Source organism: Rattus norvegicus, chromosome 1 (assembly GCF_036323735.1).
Source record: "Rattus norvegicus strain BN/NHsdMcwi chromosome 1, GRCr8, whole genome shotgun sequence".
Classification (NCBI taxonomy): domain Eukaryota; kingdom Metazoa; phylum Chordata; class Mammalia; order Rodentia; family Muridae; genus Rattus; species Rattus norvegicus.
The window spans coordinates 156088465-156100662 of NC_086019.1; the positions used below are offsets into that span (position 1 = coordinate 156088465).

The 12198-nt window shown below is 39.4% G+C and overlaps 1 protein-coding gene across 8 annotated transcripts in view; it reads right to left on the reverse strand.

Moving 5' to 3' along the window:
• Positions 1-12198, reverse strand: part of Ankrd42 (ankyrin repeat domain 42) — a 43028-nt gene that overhangs the window by 27949 nt on the left and 2881 nt on the right. For 2 of the 8 annotated variants that reach the window (XM_017588945.3, XM_017588947.3), the window contains exons 2-4: positions 11600-11766; positions 6210-6317; positions 2398-2517 (exon numbers count right to left, since the gene is read on the reverse strand). The exons of 1 other annotated variant lie outside the window; for it this stretch is intronic. In XM_017588945.3, coding sequence (XP_017444434.1) covers positions 2398-2517; positions 6210-6317; positions 11600-11766 — 395 coding nt within the window. Of the gene's footprint in view, positions 1-1993; positions 2360-2397; positions 2518-6209; positions 6318-11599; positions 11767-12198 lie in introns of those variants that run through there. 5 more of the 8 variants (NM_001135013.1, XM_063284984.1, XM_063284974.1 and 2 more) reach the window with 4 other exon arrangements.

Here is a 12198-nt window from a genome sequence, read left to right on the forward strand (position 1 = left end):
AAAATGGCAAAGAGCTTTGAACATATCGGTACAGGGGAAATTTTCCTGAACAGAACACCAATGGCTCAGGCTCTAAGATCAACAATTGACTAATAGGACCTCAAGAAACTGAAAAGCTTCTGTAAGGCAAAGGATACTATTGTTAGGACAAAACAGCAACCCGCACATTGGGAAAAAATCTTTACCAACCCTACATCTGATAAAGGGCTAATATCCAAAATATACAAAGAACTCAAGAAGTTAGACTCCAGAAAACCAAATAACCCAATTAAAAAATGGGGTACAGAGCTAAACAAAGAATTCTCAATTAAGGAATCTCAAATGGCCGAAAAGCACCTAAAGAAATGTTCAACATCATTAGACATCAGGGAAATGCAAATCAAAATGACCCTGAGATTCTACCTAACACCAGTCAGAATGGCTAAGATCAAAAAATCAAGGGACAGCAGATTCTGGTGAGGATGTAGAGAAAGAGGAACACTCCTCCATTGCTGGTGGGATTGCAAGCTGGTACAACCACTTTAGAAATCTTTCTGGCAGTTCCTCAGAAAATTGGAAACAGTTCTACCTGAAGATCCAGCTATACCACTCCTGGGCATATACCCAAATGCTCCAACCTATAACAAGGACACATGCTTCACTATGTTCATAGCAGCCTTATTCATAATAGCCAGAAGCTGGAAACAACCCAGATGTCACACAACAAAAGAACGGATACAGAAAATGTGGTACATTTACACAATGGAGAACTACTCAGCTATTAGAAACAACTTCACGAATTTTGTAGGCAAATGGATGGAACTAGTGAGTAAGGTAACCGAGACATACGTAGTATATACTCACTGTTAAGTGGATATTAGCCCAAAAGCTCAGAATACCTATGATACAACTCACAGACCACATGAAGCTTAATAAGAAGGAAGGTCAAAGTGTGAATATTTCAAACCCACTTAAAGAGGGAACAAAATAAACATGAGAAGCAGAGGGAGGGAGGAACCTCGGTAGGAGAGGGAAGGAGAAAGAAAGGAGGTGAGGGTAGGACCAGATATGGGAAGAGACAGGAGAGAAGACTAGATGGCCAGGAAAATGAATAGAAATAAGTAGCAGTGGAGGGGTGGGGAACTTGGGGAACCACTAGAAAGCCCCAGATGCCAGGGATGTGAAAGGCTCCTAGGATCCTATGGTGATGACGTTAGTCAAAATACCCAACAGCGAGGAGATAGAACCTGAAGAGAGCACCTCCCATAGATAGACATGACCCCTAGTAGAGGGATGGACCCACCTACCTATCTCAAAAATTTTACCTTTCAATTTTCCTTGTAGGAACACCGCAGAGGCTAAAGGACAGGCCATCCAGAGACCACCCCACTGTGCAATTCATTCCATTCACTGACACCAAACCCCAAAACTATTGCTGATACCAAGATGTGCTTGCAGATAGGAGTCTCATATGGCTGTCCTCTGAGAGGCTCTGACAGCACCTAAGACAGATGCAGATACTCACAGCCAACCACTGGACTGAGCCTGGGGACCCCAATGGAAGAGTTAGGGAAAGGGCTGAAGGAGCTGAAGGGGATGGCCACCCCATAGGAAGAACAACAGTATCAACTAACTGGACCACCCAGAGGTCCCAGAGACTAAACCACCAACCAAAGAGTACACAGGCAGCTCCATGGCTCCAGCTGCATATGTAGTAGAGGACTTTCTCTGTAGCTTTATCTGGCATCAATAGGAGGGGAAGCCCTTGGTCCTGTGGAGGCTTGATGCCCCAGAGAAGGGGATACTAGAGGGGTGAGGCAAGAGCAGATGGGTGGGTGGGGGAGCACCCTATTAGAGGCAAAGGTGGGGGTTCATGGATGGGAGACTGGGAAAGGGAATAACATTTGAAATGTAAACAAATAAAATGATTAATAAATTAAAAAACAAACATTAGAATAAATAAGTTTTTTAAAGCATTATGGAGATACACACAAATTCATAAAGACATAATTACCTGTTGAATATTTGTTTAAAAGCTTCAGACTTGGGGCTGGGGATTTAGCTCAGTGGTAGAGCGCTTACCTAGGAAGCGCAAGGCCCTGGGTTTGGTCCCCAGCTCCGAAAAAAAAAGAACCAAAAAAAAAAAAAAAAAAGCTTCAGACTTCCCAGTTAAGCTCTGAACCAGCAGTCAAACACAGAACCTCTGAAATATTTTCTATACTGTTCATGGTGAGGAGAAACAAAGGGAAATTTCTCTACATTGCTGCATCCATGTTTAAAGGTGGGAAAGTTAAAGGAAACAATGACTTCCCCAAAGTCATAGGAAGGATTCTGCAAGTCAGGAAGAGATAACCAAACTACCAAATGCTAGTCCACCTGCATGATCACACACTATGACTAATTAGGAGGGTCCCTCACCACTCCACTTCGCAGCATTACTTGTAAAGAAAAAGAGTGTCCGTGAGTGGCAGCAAGGTGTACTGGAGTGCATCCACGGTCATCTTGAGTTGCTAGGTTGGCTCCATTGATTATAAGAGCCTAGAAACAGAGAAATGGGAAAAGTATGCATGAATACAGATGGCAAAGTATGAATGGAGATACAAAGTAAACATAAGCAATTAATTTATAATAAGATTATTATACATGAACTATAGGTAAAGTGTAATACATTCTTTAGGTAATCCTAGAATGGGTTTTCAAATCTTCTGTAACACTGCCTGCAGAACTGTAATTGGCTAGTTGAGTTCCAAGTCAATGTTCTTAGATGGTTTCATCCAAATGCATAACTAAGCCAACTTCCATACACGTCATGAACTATAGGATTTCTTCCTATATAACAGAGGAAGAATTAGTTTCACAAGTCTATCAGTCCCAATCAAAACCCAGTGATATATTTTCTGGATATCAACAAACAGATACTAAAGTTTATAGAAAAGCAAAAGACCAGAATAGCCAAGACAATATTTAAAAAGAAGAACAAGTGTCTTAGGGTTTTCATTACTCTAAAGAGACACCATGACCAAGGCAACTCTTATAAAGGACAATATTTAGTTGGGGCTGGCTTATAGATTCAGTCCATTATCATCAAGTTAGGAGCATGGCAGTGTCCAGAAAAGCATAGCACTGGAGGAGCTGAGGGTTCTACATCTTGTTCAGAAGGCAGCAAGAAGACTGACTGATCCCTCAGGTACCTAGGATCAGTGTTTCAAAGGCCACCCCCCCCCACTGTGACACACTTCTTCTTCTTATAAGCCAACACCTATTCCAACAAGGCCACACCTTCTAATAATGCCACTCCCTGGGATAAGCATATTCAAACCACAAGGTTGGAGGACTGACACTTTCCAAGTTCAAGACTCATTTCAAAAAATCAAAACAAAGTAATACTCGCCAAAGAATAAGCAAATATTTCAATGAAACTGAATAAAGCATCTAGAAATAGACCCACATAAGCACAGTCAACTCTGGAAAAGGAGAAAGATTGTCTTTTTGACACACAGGTGCCAAAACAATTGGGAATCCTGTGTAAAAATGCTGAACATAAGCACAGACCTCACAAACATTTTTAAAAATTTAATGTGGCCAGGTATGGTAGCACATGCCTTTAATCCCAGCACTAAGAAAGCAGAAGCAGAAGGATCTCTGTGTGTTTGAGGCCAGCCTGGCCTGCATAGCAAGTTCTGGTATAGCCAGGGCTATGTACAAAGACCCTGTTTCAAAAAGAAGGAAGGGAGGAAGGGAGAGAGGGAGGGAGAAAGGGAAGAAATTAATTTAAAATGGACCATGCATACAAAATATAAAACTATAATATCCTAGAGGGAAAAAAATCTAGATGACTCAGGGCTAGGCCACTATTTTTTAGATACAATACCAAATGTACAATCCGTGAAAGAATTGATAAACTACACTGCTTTGAAGTTAAACACAAAAAAAAGGCACTGGGAAGAGAAGAAAGACAGTTCATACACAGAGAAAATGTTTGTTAAAAGACACAGGCTGATAAAAAAAATATTGTTACCCAAGATATAAAACACACTCTTAAATGTTAAGAATTCAATTTTAACATTGGTGAGGGCTGTGGATGTAGCACACTGGTAACTTTCTTAACGTACAGCAGACCTTGAGATCAGTCTCCAATACTTCCACAGAATGTTCAGAGCAGACACTGACCAAAGAAGATAAGCATATGAAAAGCCACTACACATCAAAGGCCACCAGAGAAACAAATGTACACAATAGTAAACAGCCACTTTCTACTTATTAGAATGGCCAAAATCCAGAATACTGACAATACAAAAGCTGGTAAGGATGAGGAACCACGGGTTGGGTACTTTGAAGATGAAGGGTAGCTTCTTATAAAACAAAACACAATCTTACCATAATCTAACAATCATACACTTTTATTTATATGAGTACACTGTCACTGTCTTCAGACACACCAGAAGAGGGAATCAGATTCCATTATTGATGGCTGTGAGCCACCATGTGGTTGCTGGGAATTGAACTTAGAATCTCTGAAAGAGCAGTCAGTGCTCTTAACCACTGAGCCATCTCTCCAGCCCAATCATATACTTCTTAGTATTTGGGTAAATACCTAATAAAATTGAAAACATGTCCAAAGAGAGACTAAAATGAATAGTTATTAGCTTTATTCATATTGTCAGAATTGGAAACAAAGATACTGTGAGTGGGTAATGGAACAAACATTCAAACAATAAAATACCAAGCACTGAAAGACATTAGTGATCATTAGGTATGTTGGTCCCTGTAATCCTAGAACTTGGGATCCTGAGGCAGGAGGTGTGTCACCATAGGTGTAGGCTTTAAGACCCTATCCTAACTGCATGAATGTCAGTCTTCCACTAGCAGCCTTCAAATAAAGCCATAGAACTCTCAGCTCCTCTTGTACCATGCCTGCCTGGACGCTGCCATGATCCCACCTTGATGATAATGAACTGAACCTATAAGGCAACCCCAATTAAATGTTGTCCTTATAAGACTTGCCTTGGTCATGGTGTCTGTTCACAGCAGTAAAACCCTAAGACAATACCAAGAGTGAACCCCAATATAAACTTTCATGTCAGATGAGTGTGCCGTACCTCCAGAGAGATTCACTGGCTGGGAAACCAACCTACCAATTCAAAATCTATGTATCTTCTGTCCAATTTTACTGAACCTACCACAGCTCTAAAAATTAAAATCTATTCTAACAAGTGATGTCTTAGTACATTTTTTCACTTGGTGTTGAGAATGGGAACAAGAGCCTTACCATGCTAGCCCTGGCTGTACCGTGCCGCTACTCCCCAACTCCTTCCTAGTCAGTTCTTTTCTTCCCACTCAGAATTACTATTTTAACCAGTCTTTATTTACCAGTACCTTAGCAAAGGATTACTCAGTCATAATTCCTACCAAGGGTTTTTAAAAATAATCCTCATGACTGTATCTCATCTAACCAGTCAATCAGTCATAAATAATATACTGAGTACTTACTGTGTTTTAAGAGTCATAAAATAATAACTAATGATTAGAAATAATAATAATAATAATAATAATAATAAACAACTTATCAACCTAGGGAATGAGGACATTTGTAGGGATATATAATCAACTCCACAAAGAAGACATGGATAAGGAGCAAGCACATAGCACAGTACCAAAATATGCAATATAAAAAGTCTAAAGAGGGAAGAGGTCACTGTGGAGCAGAAAATGAAAGTCAAGGCACAGGGAGTGACCTGAGCTAATGCTTGTTGGAGAGAATAATGGCACTAGAATAGTGCCGATATGTATCAGGTAAAGCTTCACTTGACTCATTTCCCCTAGAGTTACTATTGTATTTTCTCTTTGCTCTCACTGCCTACCTTCTGGCATTAATGCCCATCACTTTGAGAGCTAAGATTTGAACACCTACATTGGAACAATACAAACATTTGCACAGCAAAAAAAAAAAAAAAAAAAAAAAGCAAGCTACAAAGAAGACACTCCAGACATGACTGTGACATCACTCAAAACAACCCAATTACTTCATAGATTTAAAAATCTCCAGTTACATATCATTTATGTGGATAGCTGGTATCAGTCGATCCTTCCTTTCAGCATAGAAATGGATCAAGAGTTGGACCCAAAAGAATAATGGCAATATCCCAACAGAGCTATGGTGAAGTAACTAAATTAAATTAATTTAAAAAGAATTTAAAAAAATAAAGAAAAACAGTCACCAAAATCCTTACCTGCAAGCAGGCATCCTGACCCCGGATGGCAGCTACGTGAGCTGCTGTCCATCCCCTTGTAGTTGTCTGTGTGGCATCCGCACCATTCCAGAGTAGCCAGTGAAGGCACTAAGAGAAAAATAAACCAGATGCTTTTAGTATTTTTATAACTTTTAAATCTAGTCTGTTATAAGATTCTTATTGTAGCATGAGAAACAACAGATGAGCATTAAGCCCAGTGTAAGAAAATAAAATGCACAAACACAGAAGCCTAGCAAGCAACCCTGACTTCACTGTTAAGAAAGTCAGAAAAAGTAATGGGAACCATCGCAAACTGGAAGACACATTCCTTGTCTACCAGATACACTTGATACTGAATTATTGGCATTTCTTGCTATGAGTGAAATAAATGCTAGTCCAATAAATATACCACTTAGCTAATAGTGTTCATGCCAAAACAAACCAATCTGTGAGCCAAGTCCCCTCAAGAGCTGCCAATTGTCAATTACTATTACCTTTTTTATGTTTCTATTCCACAGCTAGAAAGAGAGCTCAGCAGTTAAGAGTACTTGCTGTTCTTCCTGGAGACGGGAGTCAGATCCCAGCGCTGATGTCAAGTAGCTCATAACCCTCTCCCTCTAGCTCCAGGGGAATCCAACACCTCTGTGGGCTGGGTCAGAACACGAATGCACATGCACTCGTGTGTGCACACTACCATACAAAATGAAAAGTATAACAAATCTTTTCCTTTCTTCTCAAGAGTTTCAGTCCCGCAATGCTGTCCAAGATGGCCTTGAACACTGGATTGAAATGAATCCTTGCTTCATCCTTCCAAGTAGCTGGGAACACATAGCTCTAGCACTTAAATTCCAAACTTCTACAATTCTTCGAGTGGATCCAGACACTTCTGTATCAGAACACACTGTTACTGTACAGTGTCCCTAAAATGTATATAGCAGAGGTTTTAAAAAGGAGAAACAGCCAGTGAAATAAAACCTGAGTGTCTTTAAACTAAACCGTCTCACCGTGTGACTGTACCTGGAGGCCTGGGCTGCAGAAGCTGTTACTATCTTTCAATGTTGAACTTTCCAGGTTCTACTGGAAACAACTGACGATCTTTGACCCATTTTTAAATGTTTAAGTAAGCATGAATGCTATGGGCACTACTCTCGTTTTTACTGTTCTTTTTATTCTATTTATTCATTATTTTGTCTTCACAGTTCACATTCACCTCATGGAAGTAAAAGGACAACTTGTGGCAGCCATTTCCTTCCGTCATGTAGGTTCCGGGGACTGAACTTTAAGGTTGTCAAATTTAGCAAGAGGCACCTTTCCTTGCTGAGTCCTCTTGCTGGCCCCATTTTTTAAAGAGCTCAACCTGACTAACCATCACGAGTCATTCATTTATTCAGCAAACACTTGTGGAAACAATACTATGTGTTAGAATTGTTAGCTCATGGAAATCAAAGCCATGATAAATACCCATGTGCTGCTTTAGCTCCTCTCTTGAATAACTATGTAAGGAAGCTGCTACTGCATAAAAATAATGTACATTCTACATTATAACAAAGTATTCAAATGTCTGCTAGATTTGATTTTACCTTCTACCGGAATGCATGAGGGTCTCAGGATCTCTGCATTCTTGGGCATGGCACTGTCACTTTAGGGACAGTTTTATTGTTTTCACTATTCTTATGCATATGTTGGCTTCTCACTGTAATCTTAATTTGCATTTCTCTAATAGTTAACGATGTTGAACTCACAAGGCTCAAATGCTACCAATCAACAACACATCCTGAGAAAACATCAACATTTGCCCATTTGTGTGGGCTTTTTTTTTTCTTTTTGCGGGGACTGAGGGGCATTTACTGTTCAGTTTTAAGTATTCCTTATTTAAACTGGTTGCAATTTTCCATCAAGTATATGATTTACAAAGATTTGATTCTGTTTTTAATATAAGTCTTATAAGTTTTATATTTAATTATGATATATTTTGGATAAATCCTATATGGAACCTAGTGTGGGTTGAGATTGGCATTCATTTCACATGAATGTTCAACTGGGACAACTAATAAAAATGTTATTTGCTCTCCATTAATCATATTTGCCTTTGTTAAAAACTCATTCAATCAATCAATAGATAAGTACACAATGGCAGCAGTTAGGAGGGAGGACCTGGTGTTAGAGCCCAGTACCCACACAATGGCTCAGAACTGTCTGTAACTACAGTCCCAGTACCCACATGATGGCTCACAACTGTCTGTAACTACAGTCCCAGTGCCCACATGATGGCTCACAACTGTCTGTAACTACAGTCCCAGTGCCCACACGATGGCTCACAACTGTGTGTAACTACAATCCCAGTCCCCACACGATGGCTCACAACTGTCTGTAACTACAGTCCCAGTGCCCACACGATGGCTCACAACTGTCTGTAACTACAGTCCCGAGGATCTGACACCTTCTTCTGGCCTTTGACTAGGCACATACATGGTGCATGGACATACATGCATGCGAAACTTCCATACATGTAAAATATTAAATTAATTTTTCAAAAGCAAATTAAATAGGTACATAGCATGTACGTAAAGTCCCAGCTCATCAAGAGCCTGTCGCAAAAAGGATTTCTTCAGTTCAGTAGTTTGAGAGTACAGTGAACAAACATACTGAGACCAACCAAATTTAAAAACTGGAAAATTTTACAGGGCTTCAGAAGCTGTTGAAGGATGGACTTGGGCAAGACTTTCATAGAATCAATAACAAAATTAACAGTGCTGTCAAAATTGACCTTTTTAAGTCTGGAAACTGAGCAAAGGTACATAACAAGATGTATAGCACGTACTTGAGGAAATCTACTGACGCTTGTCTGGGGACGTAGCTCAGCTGGTAGAGTTGCCATAATCAATGTCCTGAGTTAGATCCCAGTGCTGCACACACAGGCGTGGGTGCACAATGTAACTCTAGCATTTAGCAGTGGAGGCAGGAAGAGTACATGTTAAAGAGCTTCTACTATAAAGGAGTTCAAGGTCAGCCTGGGCTATAATACAATCTGTGTTTTTAAAAAATAAAAAGTAAATGAATCTTTAAAGGCGATGCTGGTGAGATGACTCAACAGTTGAGAACAGCGGCTGCGGGCGGTTCCACAGGACCAGGGTTTATGTCTGCCTTCATGCCAGGTGGTTTACAACAGCCTATGAGTCTAGCTCCAGGACATCGGTCTCTTCTGGTCTCCTCAGGCACTTTCACAAATGCACATCATTACAGACATACAAACACATAAATAAAAGCAATTTTTAAAAAGAAACAAAGAAAATCTACTGGATCTCAGCTAGAAAAGGGTAGCGCTTCCTCTTCAGCCTGGGACTAGAGCTATCTATCCATGCCCAACCTCCATAGAATAGTTTTACTTGGATACATAGTACAATTTCCCTACAAGAAGGACAATTTCTGAAAGTGAACCAAGAACAAAAACAATAACACTAGGCCCAGGTATACTTTAGAGAAAAACTCCAGGCTCAGTAGCCAAGAGCCTGGGAAAGATAGCATCAGAGATAGTCTGAAGTCCGGACTTTAACTCTATCACTTAGGAGGCAGAAGCACCGGAAGGTGGATCTGAGTCTGAGGCCAGCTTGATCTAAAGGGAGTTCCAGCCAAGGCAGGGCTACACAGTGAGACTCTGTCTAGAATATAAGTAAATAAAATCATTTTCAAAGCTTTAAAAATTATGTGAAGGTAATCAATAAGGTTGAATGAGTACCAGGAAGAGAAAAAATTTGCAAGGTCTCCTGTTTGAATGTGGCAGAATAAAGTCAGGTTTTTTGGTTTTTTGAAGGGTTTTGTTGTTGTTTGTTTTGTTGTTTTGTTGCTTCTTTCTAAAGTCAGCCAAAAAGCAGAAAGAAGGAAAGAAGGAAGAAAAGAAGGGAGATAAAATTCCACTTTTGATGAACTATCACTCAAACACAAAACATGGAAAACTTGCCAGAATGCAGACTTTTGATACAGAAGGAAACAGAGACCTACAGCTACAAGCTGACAGAAGAAAAACAAGGCACATGTCTCCCTCGTGAGCAGGATCCACTGACACATCAAAGTAAAAATTCCTGGTCACTTCAACTGAGCCCACACTGACACAGGGATATTATCTGATCCAGATCTTTTTGCTTGAAGTGGAGTAGTCAAAAACAAAGAACAAATCATACAGTCATGTTCACAGAAAAAAGTATGTGTATAATTGTTAGGAATAGATAAGGCAGCTTTGTGACTAAAACTACTATAGTCTATAGGCAAATAAAAGATACTAGCTAATGGAAGCATACAACTTTGAAACATGCAAAATTCCAATTGCCCTTTTATATAAACCCAAGAATTAGACCTGTAAAAAATATTCATTAAGGGGTTGGGGATTTAGCTCAGTGGTAGAGCGCTTGCCTAGCAAGCATAAGGCCCTGGGTTCGGTCCCCAGCTCCGAAAAAAAGAAAAAAGAAAAAAAAATATTCATTAAGCATTATTTATACAAACTAAAAATTGAAATCAACTAAGTATTAATGGAAAATGAATAAATTCTATAATTCTAAGAATAAACTAAGAATACGCCTGAAACAACAGACTAAGGGACATATATAATAAAACCACATGGCTTAAACTCAAACGCATATTGTTGAACAAATGAAACGTGGAGAATGGTCCACACAAAATTGCTATCTGTATAATATCAGTCAAAAGAATTATGTAACAACATACAATAATTGCTTAAAATATAAGTGAGTCTAATAAATGCCAAAACTATAGAATATTTCACTTTCTGAAGAGGAGTGACCCCTAAGAAGTGATCTTTGGGACTTTAAACTCACTATGCTATCCTCTACAAGATAGCCTCTCTGCTTGTCTTTAGAACCTAGTCACCAGATTGTAAAGAAGCACAAACTAACCCAGAGCAGAGAGAACTTACAAAAACATCTAGTTGGAAATAAAGCACTCAGTCTATATCCAGCATCAACCACCAGATATCTGAGTCAATGAGGCTTCAAGAGAGTCTGGCCTCGCCCCACTACTTTTGTTCAGTCCTGGAAAGTGAATTTAGGTTCTCGTGGTACGTCAGGCAGGTGCTCTACCACTGAGCTATATCCCCTGCTGTCGTCTTTGAATCTTCTGACCAGAACCCCAGACACAAAGAAGCAAAGCTGTCCTAGCAATTCAATTTCTTAGCTAACTCATAAGCACTGAAAGCAGTCACTTTACAACGCTAAACTTAGGTCTAATTTGCTAGAGAGCCCTACTAAAGAGCACTCAAGTAACAGATCAAACATAAAAGATTACTTTGAGTGCCAAGCATGAAGTCTTTTCCCTGTACACTAAATTTAGAAAGTATAATCATCAACTTATTTAGTTTAATAGTAGTTATAAATTCTTACCTCTAAACTTCCAGAATGTGCAGCCCAATGTAAAGGAGTAAACTGATGGAGCGCATCCACTTCATTAACGTTGGCTCCACGTTCCACGATGTCTGAAAGCTGCTTGACGTCGCCAGCCCGTACTGCGTCATGTATGCTACCAAAGGGCACCTTGTTCCTGGAACCTACTGAAAACCCAAATTTCTTCAACTATATTACAGAACTGTTTAAAAAAAAATAGGACTACAGCAATGAACCTGAGAAAGCACATCACTTTAGCTTTCTGAATAATTTACTACAAAATTTAGAGTAGTTTAAAACAAAGAACAAATCACACAAGCATCCTTGTTAACAGAGGAAAGTTTATGTGTATACATATCAAAGATAGATAAGACAATGTTGTGACTAGGAAAAGACAATAACTAATATAAGCATACAATGTTGAAACATGAGAAATTCCAGCTGCCCTGATAACCATTCCCAAGAATAAAATTTGTATAAAATATTCACTAAGCACTGTTTATATAATAAACTAAATACTGAAATCAACTAAATATATCTTAATCATACTCTAGGTTCTAGTTCTGAGATACACAAGATGAACATTGTCACACTATTCC